Source organism: Phascolarctos cinereus, unplaced genomic scaffold (genome assembly GCF_003287225.1).
Source record: "Phascolarctos cinereus isolate Bilbo 61053 unplaced genomic scaffold, phaCin_HiC Scaffold_726;HRSCAF=1367, whole genome shotgun sequence".
Classification (NCBI taxonomy): domain Eukaryota; kingdom Metazoa; phylum Chordata; class Mammalia; order Diprotodontia; family Phascolarctidae; genus Phascolarctos; species Phascolarctos cinereus.
Window position 1 is genome coordinate 406,385,057 of NW_027556098.1, and position 13,483 is coordinate 406,398,539.

A 13,483-nucleotide genomic window follows, 5' to 3' on the forward strand; every position below is an offset into this window, starting at 1 on the left:
CAAAGTTAGGAAATGACCAGCTGTCCTGCTTTTGGCAGAGAGGGTGAGCACTCCAGGAGATGTCTGGATCATGGATGACCCACATCCCTACTCTATCATGGCTCTGCACCAGGCTTTTGATCTCTTTCCTTTTTTAAAATAGTATTCTATTTTTTCCAATTACATGTAAAGACAATTTTTAACAATCATTTTCTAAAAATTTTGAGTTTCAAATTTATTTCCCTCTCTCTTTCCTTTCCCCCTTCCTTAACATGGTAAGCAATTTGATGTAAGTTATATATGTCTGGTCATGTAAAACATATTTCCATATTAATCACGTTGTGAAAGAGGAAACAGACCAAAAGGAAAATAAAAATAAAAAATAAAGTGAAAAGAATATGCTTCAATCTGCATTCAGTCTCCATTAGTTCTTTCTCTGGATGTGGGTAACATTTTCCATTCTGATCTCTTCCCGAACTTATCTATTTCTTTCATCTGTCCAAGTGGTCTGTAGTATATTTCCATAACAATATCACTTCTGTTTTTCTGTTCATTGATATTCATCCAAAAATTCTTCACCTTCAACTTAACAAACATTTATTAAGTACACATCACCAGTCTCTTTGCTAAAAGCCTGGGATGCAAACAGCGCTTGTGCCAGAGATTCTCTCGGAACATCGAGGGCCTAGAAATACTTTGAGGGATTTTCTCATTCTTGGCTCATAATTTCAGGAATCTGGGACAACATATGTATTATGCTCCCTAGGTACTCTAAGGCAGTGGGGTCAAACATGCTGCCCCGAGCCACACCACTCCCATGTGCAGCTAGAATCAGATTAAAATGTAATTGGGGAATGTTTTTTAAATAAATAAAAATACTATAAAACATAGATAACATTATATTTTAAGACTAAACCAACATGCAGCCTGCAAGGATCCTTCTTTACAGATTAGTGGCTCCTGGTTTCAGTGAGTTTGACACTACTACTCTAAGCATGTTGTCCATGACACCACAAAACAAAGATTTTTTTTTAAAGGAAAGGAGAAAACCAGAGAACAATGACTGAGTAAATGTTAGTCCCTAAGATTCTAGATAAATCCTCAAGTATTTCCAGTTCTGTGTATCAGGGCATCTTCAGGGAGAGTCTTTGCCCCCAAAGTCCTGCCTGGGTCTGTGGCTCCCTGACCTTCAGAAGGGGATGGGGAGCAGGGGTACCATTTGTCTTTCACTTGAATCCCCTGCAAACCACAGTTCTGTAGCATTTAGCCTGCCAGTTTCTCAGACTAGGCCAGGAAGTTTCCAATAGCGGGTTTCTTAACCCTGGGGTCCACAGAGCCCCAGTGTGAAAACACTTCAGGGGGTCTGTGAACTTGGGTGAAAATATAACATCTTTATTTTTATTAACCTTTAACTGAAATCCAGCGTTTTCTTCAAGTATTAAAAAAAACCCCATTATTCTGGGGAGAGTTTTATCAGCCTTCTCCGATTCTACCTAAAGGAGTCCATGGCACAAAAAAACCCCCATAAGAACTCTCATCTTTCAATGTCACCTCCCTGGTCCAAGACAAGGGCAAGAAAACCTCACCAATCTTTTCCTTCTGGTTGGCCTTGCTCCCTCACCAAAGCATCTTTTCTTTTCCTCTCCTCATGCTGCCTCTCCTTGCTTGCTGAACCTAGCAGATTCCTTAAGGGATCTACTTTATCTTCCTTTGTATCTTAAAATATCCCCACAGTAACCACACAAAGGTAAAAACTGGCAGAGTCCTTGGATCTGAGATCGAGAGTGGGAAGGGCACTCAGAGGCCATCGAGTCCAAATCCTTTATTTTATAAGGCACACACACACACACACACACACACACAGGTAGAGAATGAACATTAGAGGCTGCGTTTGAACACAGTGATGGAATACAGCCAAGTCTTCGAACTCCAGAGATGGGGCTTTTCCACTTTATCAAAGGTTCCTTTCCCTCAAGGGACAGGGAGAGAAGAAATAAGTTCCCACTTTTCAGACTTCCACAGCAGCCTTGCCCTGGTTCACTGACCCTCCTCCTACCCAACCCATTCCTCTATTTCCCCAACCTCGACTATTAGAATGTAAGCTCCTTGAGGGTAGAAACTGTACTCCCAGCACTTAGAACTTTGCCTGGCACATACTGACAGCTGAATAAACGGTTTATTTCTCTATGGAAGAACAGTATAATGGGGAGAAACGACCTACAGACAAGCATGATGTAAGCTGGAAGGTGATAGGGTAAAGGAGAAGTCTGAGAAGATTTAAAAGAAATGACCCTCAGCCAGAGAGAATGAGCAGTATCTTCTTCCTAACCGTCCTTCATGGGGCGGGGGGGAAGATGAGCCACCCGGCCCAGCCAGAGATGGTACCTGTTGTCATGATATCACCACCACAACCCACCCCGCCTTCCCTCCTCCACCCACCGTTTCCTGCCTCCCTAAATCCTTGGGCCACTTCCCTGTCCCTGCCCCTATCTAGGGTCCTTCCTTCCCATGTGTGCAAGGGTCTGTGAAGGTACAGTTGTTAATATCAGCATCAATGTCTGCAAGTGTCAAGGACAGTATATCTCTGTGTGCAACTGACCAGGGATTCTAAAATGGAGTGGTCACTTCCAAGTTTTCCATCATTCCTACGTTAGCGACCAGTCCACCTCTTCTCAAAGCAACCCCCGTTAAGGCAAATCAAGAAATGGCTAGCAGCTCCGGCCTCGTAGACGGGGCCAGCTGAAGTTCTCCATCAGGGCTACACCATGCTGTCCTGAAGCATGGCCGAGAAGCAAGGGTAGGATCCATTCCTGGGATTGGCGGCAGACCCCATACAAGGCATGGAGCAGGCCAGCACAAGACTGGGCAACTGGTCATCTGGTTGGTCCCTCGTGAAGAGGAGGAACTTGTGAAATACGGGGAAAGCGGTGTGTGCATCGTAGCCAGGCGTTGGGTGGGTTGTGGAGCTACTGAGGACGGGAGTGAGTGTGGCATGATCAGGGTGTTTTCTAACACCCTCTGACTCTACAGAAAAAAATCCAGGACTAATCTGAAAGGCTCCCAAGCCCCTTCGCCTCTGATCACCCCCCCCACCTCGACACTCTACCCATTTCTCTCATCCTGCCCCTTCCTAGGGCACCGCCTCAGTGCACTGTGGCTGCGCGCAAGAGATTAAGGACTACAGTTCCCAGAATCCTTTGAGCCACACGAATTCCTGCTCCGAGTCTCTTTCCCAGGAATCCCTCCTCAAGCAGACTAAACACCTGCCGCTGAGACATCTGGGAAAATGGATTCCGGGAGCCGTAGGGGAGGGGTCTTAGTCGGGTAGCTCCTTCTGCGCAGGTGCAGGCACAGCCTCGGACCGACTTGAGCGGCGTCCTCTTTGTCGGCTCGGACCCGCGGCGTCAGGTGACTGAGGCCCCCGGGACCCAGGCGGCCGAACTGGGGGTCTGACCCCCTTCCCGTCCCTGTCCCCTGACCCTGACCTCCCTCCTGCCGTCCCTCTCTCTAGGGGCGACGGTGAAGATGGGCCGGCCCCGCCTGCCACGACGTCACGTGTTGTCATGACGTCACCACCACGCCCCCACGCCCCGCTTCCCTCCTCCACCCACCGCCCTCCCCCTCCCCCAAGCCTTGGGCCTGGTCCCGGTCCCTGCCCCCTTTCCAGGCAGGGTCCTTCCTCCCCACGTGCGCCAGGGTCTGTGAAGGTGCCTTGTCAGTGTCCATGTCAATGTCATCGTCAGTGTCCATGTCAATGTCCATGATGTCAGTGACAGCGCATCTTTGTGTGTGACTGATTTGTGTCTGTGTCCCTGTGCCGAGTGCAGTGCGGATCCTGGCTAATGCTCAGTCAGTGTTTGTAGAGTTAAGTTTTTAAGTGTGTTTTTATGAATGTGTGAGTGTAGGCATGTATGTCGATGTGTGTCGATGTGTGTTCGTGCACGAGCAGTGACGTTCCCCAGAGGGTCCTGCTTCCTGAACTCCATCCCTCTGCTGCCCAGTCTGTGTGTGAGGATTTATTCTGATTGTAGGTCTCTAAGGCCACTGTAGGGGGTCTGACAGTGGGGTTGGGGCTGAGCAGAGCTGTGAGTCTTCTAGGGGGTCTGGCAGTGGGGGTGGGGCTGAGCAGAGCTGTGAGTCTTGAGGGGGGTCTGGCAGTGGGTGTGGGGCTGAGCAGAGCTGTGAGTCTTCTAGCTGGGCAGAGGCTAAGTCTGTATGTGAAACGTGTTTGTCAGAGAGGATGCCTGGCATGACTGGACTGGCATGCACATGTGTGTCTTTAGGTATGACTGTGCAGGTAAGCAGGAGTTCTATGGGTGCTTGCTTGAGATCACTCCGTCTAAGGAATTGCTTCCTGTTTTCTAGGGTCTTGACCACATGCCCAGGCCAGCTGAAATTGAGCTGTGTTTATCCACCTAGCTGCTGGATCCCTTCCACTGACAGAATCCATGGAGTGTTGAGGCCTGGATCCCTGCTGAGAGCCCCAGAGCCAGGCTTCTAGCCAGTGAGACACTGCCCTAAGTATTGGGGATGGCGGTCCCCCTGAACTCCCACGTCCTGGGTCCACAGGAACAAGTCGGACTCCTGAGTTTGAAGGTGATGGATGATACGTCTGGGGATGAGGAATTCATCCATGGAGGAGAGGACCTTGACACAGACTATGATGCCTTCTGCCAAGGCTTCACAGATGATCTTGGAGATCCACATGAAAGGGCAGAACAGTTTCTGACCATCATGCTTGGAAATGTGGAGACCTGGATGAAGTTACAGCATCTGGAGCCCAGTGAGGAGGTGTTGATTCTGGAGGACTCGCCGACCCAACTGCTTGAGAGGAAAGGTGAGGCTTCGTGATAATAACCACCCACACCTCTAGAGTACTCTGTCCTATATCTTTGACCCCTGTAAGATTTGCAAAGTGTTCTGTGTGTGCACAATCTCATTTGACCTTTACAACAACCAGATGAGGTAGACTTGATTATAATCATCCCCATTCTGCACATTTGGAAACTGAGAGGATTTGTCTCAGACACTCACTTCCATCACACAGCTAGCAAGTGTCTGTCAAGATTTGAACCCAGGTCTTCTTGACTCCGAGTCTGGTACTGTATGCATTATGCCACAGTGCCTGCCCTTAACAGAAAGAGTGTGGGGGAGAGAGATAAAAAAAGTCCAGCCATCTGATATGGTGGGAGAGTATCCTTGGACAGAGTAGGGGAGAGGAAGGATGCCTTCCATGGCTTTGAAATGCAGTGGGTCCAGAGGTTTAGGGTCTCTTCCCCTGGACCTCCTGGCTTCGCTGAACACACTAATACTGTCTGATGGTCTGATGCCCCCTGGGGAGCACGTCCTCCAGTGAGATCACACTGTTGATATGGATGCACTGTTTAGACCAGTCAAGGTGTCAGCTGTCCTGGCTTTGAATCCACAGTCTGTGAACTTGGCTTTTTCTGGATCACCCCTGTGGTTACATTTTATGATTCCTGTAGCCTTGTGGAGGTATGTGCTTTTATCCCCATTTGACAGAGAAAACTGAGGCTACACAATGAATTTCATAAGATAGATGTTGGCAGAAGCAGGAAAGGAGTCCAGGTCTTCTGACTCAGAGAACGGGTCCCAGCCCTCTGTAGTCTGGCCTGTGCCTGTGCTGGAATCCCCTTCACAAAACCCCAACAAACCGCTGTCCGACCTTTGCTTGAAGATTTCACGCAAGGAGCAACTCGCTCACCACCTCCACTGGCAGCCCATTCCCCTTTGGGAGAGGGCTCATGCTCACAGGCGGTTTTTCCTTGCCATGATCTGCCTCTCTGTAGCACCTGCCCTTTGCTCTTAATTCTGCCTTCTGGGGCCTAAGCAGAACAAGACCAACCAATCAGTAAACGTTGATTAAGCACCTGCCATGTGCCAGCTCTGTCTAAGTGCTAACCCCTCCTTCCACCTGAGCACCAGCCCTTCACACTTGAGAGTAGCAACCCATAGGCTCACATCTTTTCTCCAGGCTAAGTAGCCCTAATTCCTTCCACAAGACCTCCGATTTCACAGACCATAGGCCTTTCTCCATCCTTGTCATCCTACCATGGTTCCTCTCCAGCTCCACAATGTTCTTCCTAAAACCCCCTGTTCTGTGGCCCCTTCCTGAGGCCATCCAGATTCTCTGATAGTAAAGGGAATGTCTGCTGGAGCTAATTTCTCCAAGGAACCAGAACGTTAATTCCTCATTTATCCCATGAGTCATGGGGGTGAGCAGAAATATTTTCCTTCACTAAATGAAGAGGTGCCTAAGGCATGTTATGGTTTAATTTTAGAATCGTTTATTCTTGGAGTTGGGAGAGTCCCCAGAGGGCAGCTAGTCCAGGGCTTCTTAACCCTTTGGAGGCTCATAAATAGCTTTCATGAGCTCCATGAACTTGGAACTTTGAATACTTTGATATATAATTTATTTTATGCATTTAAAAACACAGTTCTGAGAAGGGCTCCATAGGCTTCACCAGATCGCCTGCCAAAAGGTCCAGGCCACAGAAAAAGTTAAGAACCCCCCTTATTCAGCCCTGCCTCCTGGACCACATCCCTGACAGGTGACTGGCCCTTCAGCCTTGGCCTACGCTTCTAGTGCCAGGTGGCTAGCGCTCGACCTTAAATGGTAGCTCCTTTCAATTTCTTTTTTTTTTTTAAAGACTGGATCTCTGTCTCATCCATGCCAGAGGTGCAGCTGCCACTTGTGGGTTGAATCTGATCCAAACAGAAGCTTTGACAAGCTCTCTTTCCAACCTGGAACAGTGCACAACTCGTTGGGGAGCCTGGTAGCTCCCCACCCGTCACACGTGTACCCCCACCCTCACTTCCAAGTGCTGACTGTATGGGTGCCGGGCTTAGTGCAGACACGTGATCCACTTTAGCCTGGGTCCAGCTCAGAACTCCCAGGCTCAAGTGATCTACCAGCTGCAGCCTCCTTGGTCACATTTTGGGAAATTGTGGTGGGGGTATGGAATGTTCAGGGAGGACCAGCGCCTCTGGTGTGAAGCTTGCCAAGCCCTTTTCGGAGCCGCACACCCGCCTTTGGCATCCACCTGTCACCCAACTTTTACCTGTGGCTCCAAGAAGCTGTAGCATGCGCAGTGGCCACATCCTGGTAAACTGTCTTGGCAGGCAGGCTAAACCAGGCTGAGGATAACTAATGGGGCCTCAAACCCTTCGGTGAGTTGGGGGGGTGTCTACCCCAAGCATGTGAAGACCCCCCCCCAGCAGAATGGGCGGAGGAGAACCATTTGTTGCAGAGGTCACGAGGGCGGTGGCAGCAGGCGCTGTGGAGCGCTTGGAGCTTGGCAGACATGGAAGACACCAAGGTCATCCTGCCTCGTGGGCCGTTGCCAGACTCTTTTTCTATCCTGCCATGGACTTCGATGACTGGAAGAGAGAGCGAGGCTGATGACTTTGTGGAGCTCTGCCCCACTTCAGTCCAATTCACCCATGATGTCACTGGTCCTCTTCAAAAACAAAGCACAAACAACAACGACAATAATTGTAGTACAATTTTGTCAAACAGAGAGAAAACGGTAACTCCAAGTATAAGGACAGAATTGTGCACAAAGACATAGAGAAGGGGGAACCAAGTGCATGTTTCGGGACAAAGGGTCAGCCATTTGGCCAGAAAGTAGTCTGTCAAATGAGCATTGATTAAGTACCTTTTTATTATTTATTACATTCTGGGCACAGTGCTAAGTGCCAGGGACTCAAAGAAAGGCGAAAGACAGCCTATGCTCCCAGGGAGCTCAGTTTATCTACGTGGGATACAGAAGGGATGGTGACACCACAGAAAGAAATAGTAGAAGCAAGAGGTGGGGAAGGGGGGAGAGGGGAAATCAAAGGAACCAGGGTCTGCTGACTTTGGAGGCTGAGGTGCTAGCCGGGTGGAAATGACTGGGGAGCATTTGGAGATGAGGATCTCAGGTTCAGCAGAGAGAGCAGGGCCAGGATGCAGATTGGCTGCTGTTGCTGTCTTTCATTCAATTTTCTTTTCACTTCTAAATTCTCTCCTTCCTCTTCCCCAACTCATTGAAAAGGCAAGAAAATCAAAGTTTATTATAAATGTGTACAGTCACACAAAACAAATCCCTACATTAACATGTCTTTAAAAAAAAAAAGGAAGGCGAGAAAGAAAAGTCCATCTGAGTCCATCAGCCCTCCATCGTGAGGCCTTTGGAACCATCCTGGGTCGTTGTGTTTTGGGTCAGAGTTGCTGAGTCTTGAATCAGGCTTCCAAAGTCGATCCTCTTTACAATGTTGTTATGGCATGGAGTGTTTCTCTGTTCTGCTCATTCTGCTCTGCATCGGTTCAGACAGGTCTTCTGAGGCTTTTCCAAACCTTCCTCCCCGGGTGTAGATTTGTGAGTCACTTGCACAGAGGGAATGGATGAGGCTGCCAGAGGAGAGAGGAGGAAGGGGTCTGCAGAGCAAGGGGGCCTCTCTCTGCTGAAGGCAGCCTGTGTCCCCACTAAGTTTTCTCTTACCCAGCTGTAACATGGTCAGTTGCTTCAACCAGCCTCCCTTTCTATCCGTCACCTACTCTGGCCCAGACACTGTCAAATGCTAAAGACACAGACAAAAATGCCACAGCCCCTGCCCTCCAGGAGCTTACATTCTAGCCTCTAACACAGTTCTAAGCCCTGTGCTGTCCTGGCTTCCATCCACTAGAGGTGGTCCGGTACCTAGAACTGTCCAAGATACTTGGATCTGGCCCGATGAGTGCAGGGGCTGACAGAACAGCAATGGCCATGTTCTGGGTGCCTCTGGTTGAGTTCCGGACTGGAGTAGGGACAGAGCCGCTCCTATGCCCTCTAGGTAGGCGGCTCCCCCCAGGCCTGAGCTCTGTCTGCTACAGGCCCCTGTGGCTGCCAGGCTAGAGCCAGGGGCGCAGAGGGCAGCAGATGGCCCTTGGCCTCTGTTTTCCCGCTGGGGTTGGGCTGGGCAGAGGGCTGGATCCCATGGCCCTTGTCTTGTCTCCTAGATTTTCTGTACCAGGACCTCGCCTTTCACGAGGAGTGGAACCCTGATGAGGAGGTGGAGGAGATGGCTGCCGAGTTCCTGGCCTCCAGGTCCCAGGTGAGGTGGAGCTGCTTCTCTTGCCCAAAGGGCTGCCTCAGTCGCCTTCCTCGCTCTGCAACATCTTTGCCAGGCCCAGCCCAGGCCAGGGACTCAAGTGGCCGGCGTGCTTCTTGGGGATCTGGGCCGCTTCCTTCCTGGCAGATGACGGCCTCCTCAGGGAATCCTCTCCACTTGCCTCCTGCCTCCCTCAGGATCCCTTTCCTCGACTCACAGCATTCGCTCCTTTGTCCTATTCAGTCAACAAGCAACAATTCCAACTTTTGCTAAGCTCCTACTATGTGCTGGGCTCTGTGCTGGGCACAGTCCCTGCCCCCAGTGAGCTTACATTCCAAGGGCAGGGGGATGCCAGGTACAGAGATAAGTAAATATAAAGAACGTTTGGAGGTTGAGGAAGGGGGAATCAGGAAGGGCTGTGTATGGGAGATGGCCTTGGGAACGAGGGGTCCTAGGAGGTGGAAGTGAGGAGGGAAGGCGCCCCAGGGATGGGGAACGGCCCACATCAAGTCAGTCAATCACCAGGCCCGGTGCTGAGCACTGGGGATACAAAGAAAGGGAAGATGCCTGGAGTCTGCAGATGGAGGGGGTTGGGCCAGAGTCCCTGAGCAGCACGTTTATGGGGAGGGCTGATATGAGACCAGACAGGCATGGGGAGCCTTTCCACGGCACCTGAGGAGCTGCAGCGGCTCCCCAGGATCTCTGGGATCCGAGACGGATTCCTCGGCTCGGCATCGAAAGCCCTCTGTGATCTGCCCCCGCCTGCCTGGCTAGACTGATTTCCCATCCCCGCTTTAACATTCTCTGCGTTCTAGCCACGCTGATTTCCTGGCCCTTCCCCTAACTCAGCATTCCATGTCCTGTGTCCACGCCTTTGCCGAGGCCATCCCCCATGCCTGGAGTCTACTCCCTTCTCTTTTCTGCCAGGAAGAATTCTCCTCTTCCTTTGCAGCTTGGCTGAGGCTCCACCTCTTCTGTGAAGCCTTCCCTGATTGAGAATTCCTTCCAGTTGTTAACCCATTCTTTCTCCTCACATTTCCTTGTATTATGTACATACGTGTTCTATTCCTCCAGTAGGATGTAGGGGCCATTCAGTTCTTTGTCTCTGAACCCTGCCTCCCATGCTTCCTTGGCCCAGTGATTCACACGTGGTAGGAAAGCATTTTACAAATACCTGTTGGATTGAATTGAAAGTGTTCCTTGGCCAGCAATGGCAGGACCAGCTCTGGAAGCACTGCCAGTGGTCTCAGTGGCCCCATGCGTGGAGAAACAAGCTGCAAAGGGAGGCTGGAGTAAGCCTGAGGAGAGCCTTGAAGGCTGTCTCCTGGGACCTTCAGGCCAGTATCCTTCCTGGCCCGTCCCTGCTAGCTGCATTCCAGCCTCACCTGGCTTGCCTGTACCCTTCCTGCCCTGGAATGACCACCCCCGTCCCCTCGGACTGTCTCCTCTCTTAGCTAGCTTGAGCATCATCACCAGTTCCACTGCTGCTGTGGTGTTTGGGGTGGGGAGGGGGAAGGAAGGCGGAGGATGCAGCCGGAATGTCTCTCATGTTTCAGGAGCCAGTGACATTCAAGGACGTGGCCGTGGACTTCAGCCAGGAGGAGTGGGGGCAGCTGGAGCCTGCGCAGAGGGACCTCTACAGGGACGTGATGCTGGAGAACTATGAGAATCTGGTCTCCCTGGGTAAGGACAGGGAGGGCGTCACCAGGCCAGGCCAGGACGCAGAGTCCACGTTTGCAAGGCCTCTTTGCCTCGTGATCGTTCTGTAGAGTTCAGCTGTGTTTGGTCGTGGGGCTCAGCGATAGGACTGAAACCGGCACTTTCATGTTTGCAAAGTCCTTTCTATATGTATGATCTCATTTGTTCCTCACGACACCCTGGGAGGGAGGTGTTAGCATTGTTCCCATTTTAGAGATGAGGAAACTGAGGCTGAGACAGCTGAAGTGGTTGTCCCCGGGTCACCCAGCTGGACGTGGTCCACCTGCCTGCAGGCCTGCAGCTCCATGCCCTGCGCCACCTTGGTTTTCTTGTTGGCCTTTGTTGAGCTGGGAGTGGGAAGCTTCCTTGTGCTTCTTCAGAGGCTGTTCCCTGACAGATCCTTCTCAGCATAGGGAACTCCTCGGAGGCTGGGTCGCCCTCCTCTGGCCAAGTGCGCCCCTGGCTGGCCACCCCCTCCTTCCTGGGAGCACAGTAAGGAGTCCCCTGCAGAGTGTTTTGGGCCACCCTCCAGGCCCGCAGACCCCTGCTCAGGAGGAGGGGGTTCAGGGGCAGCACAGACAGCCAAGAGGGCATGGTGTGTCCCTGGCGATGCCACAGTTGGGAGCTCTCCCACCGTCCCAAGGTTCTTAGGGCTTCTTCCCCAGGGCCTCAAAAGGGCAGAGTCCTGGGATGTCAGAGACCTCTGTACCAGCCTGTCACTGGGCAGGAGCCCCTGCTCCAGGGTCCCCAGCAGGCTCAGCCAGCTCTTGCTTGGAGACCTCCAGGGAGAGGGACCCTGCACCATCGGGGGGCAGAGACCCATGCCATTGTTGGGTGGCATTCATTGTGAGGAAGGTTTTCCTGAAATCGAGTCTGTAATTTTCATCCTGAAATTGGGGGCCAAACAGAACAGCAAACACAGAGTTTAACATGTTCGTATACCAAACTACGTCTGTGCACACTGCACCGTCCTTTGCCCACTTCAGAAAAGTCCTTTAAATACTTGAAGTCTTCACTGCTCCCCTCTTTCTTCAGTGGAGATTCACAGTTGATCTCAAGGCCCATTTCCACTGGGCTGTCCCCTCTGGTCACTCCCCAGCTGATCAGCATCCTTCCTGAAGTGTAGGTGCCGGAATGGGTGCAGTGCTGCTGAGGTGGTGTTCTGGCAGGGCAGAGTGCTAGGGGATCTTCACCTTCCTGTCCTGGACCCTGCCCTTCTTTTCCTACAAGCTGAGATCCTGCTGCCCAGCTATACTGTCGTGAGGTATAGCAATCAAAAAGTATTTCCCCTTGGGGGAGGGTCCCCACCATCTCCTCCCTGGAACGTTTGTAGACTAGAGTTTCCCGTTCTTGCCCTCTGCCATCTGAGCTGGCGTCAGGCTTAGGTCTGTTGGGACCTGCCTGCCTGTTTGGAAGTTTGGGTGAGCACGTGGTATGAGGGGGAGGCACATAGTGAGGGCCTCTGACCCCAGCTCCAGGCCCCTGACCTTGCTCCTTCATTCTCCTTCTGGGATCCCCAAAGACTCTAGATCACGCTTCCTTCCCAGCAGCCAAGGGTAATTTACTTTAACAAAATTACTAATTAACTCAAATATATAGCACTTTCAGGCTTTACAAAATGTTTCCCTCACAACAAACCTGTGAGGTAGGTAGTAGTCAGTATTTTTATCCCTGTTTTACAAATCAAGAAACTGAGGCACAGGATACTGAAGTGACTTCACTCAAATCACACAGTGTTAGAGTCAGAATTTGAACCCAGAACCTCCTTTACTCCTGGACATAGTGATAAAGTTAGAATGTAACTGTCCCTGCATCCAGGAAACGATAGACATGCCCACTGGCCCCATCCAGGCTTTTAGGATTCTTCTGTTAATTCCAAAAAGGAAACCTGTCTTAAAACAGGCCCCTTGGGTGAATGAGTGAATGAATCATTTAATCACTTACTATATGCAGAGCACTGTGTGAAGAGCTGGTTTTGCAGATAAGACAGTCCCTCCCTCAAGGGGCCCACTTCTAATGGGGAGACAGCATATGTGGGAGGCTTCAGCTGCCAAGTCAGATGAAAAGGTCCCATGGTGCTTAGGGGCAGGGGCAAAGCAGATGGGGATGCCTCCTCTTTAATGGCAGTCACTGATAAAACTAAATCAGTTTCTGATGTTGAGCCATTTGGCAGGGCCAAGGACGTTCCCTTCTGGGCTCTTGGGAGCTATGGCTGCAGCCCATGCGGGGGCAGGGCCTGGCTGCCTCTCCACAGGGGCTGCTTCCCAGGGGGATGGCGTCAGGCCCTGGCTCTTGGCTTCAGGCCCTCGGGTCGTCTCCTTCAGGGTCTTCAGCGAGATGGTGGTCGAGGTAGTGTTATTAGTTTGACTTACCTGGCACACGCTGCCTCCTCTCTCCCCTTCAGGGTACCCCCCTGCTTCAGCTAGGCTGACCCTGCCTCCTGTCCTGGGAGTAGCAGTTGGTTGACAATTGGTGGGGATGGCTGACCCCTTCCCCAGAGGATGGCTCTGAGGGCTGGGCTGGAAGCAGGACTGGTGGTCTGAGGGCGCTGCCCCTCCCAAGGCTCTTGCGCCCATCTGCCTTTTGGTGGCGCTTGGTAATTATAAAGAAGGTGGCTCCTTCTCTACAGTGATTTTTCCCCTCGATGATGGCTCTGGGGGCTGGAATGGAAGCAGATCCAGTGGTTTGGACAACACTGCTATTTCCAGGGCTC

The 13,483-nt window shown here is 51.4% G+C and overlaps 1 protein-coding gene across 1 annotated transcript in view; it reads left to right on the top strand.

Annotated features, from left to right (window-relative positions):
• Positions 1-3,192: 3,192 nt before the first annotated feature.
• The window catches only part of LOC110202045 (uncharacterized), a 92,453-nt gene continuing 82,162 nt past the window's right edge, over positions 3,193-13,483 (top strand). The window contains exons 1-4 of the mRNA XM_078146338.1: positions 3,193-3,387; positions 4,345-4,816; positions 8,981-9,075; positions 10,629-10,755. Of these exons, the coding sequence (XP_078002464.1) occupies positions 4,510-4,816; positions 8,981-9,075; positions 10,629-10,755 (529 nt within the window). The 5' untranslated portion in view covers positions 3,193-3,387; positions 4,345-4,509. The remainder of the gene's footprint in view (positions 3,388-4,344; positions 4,817-8,980; positions 9,076-10,628; positions 10,756-13,483) is intronic.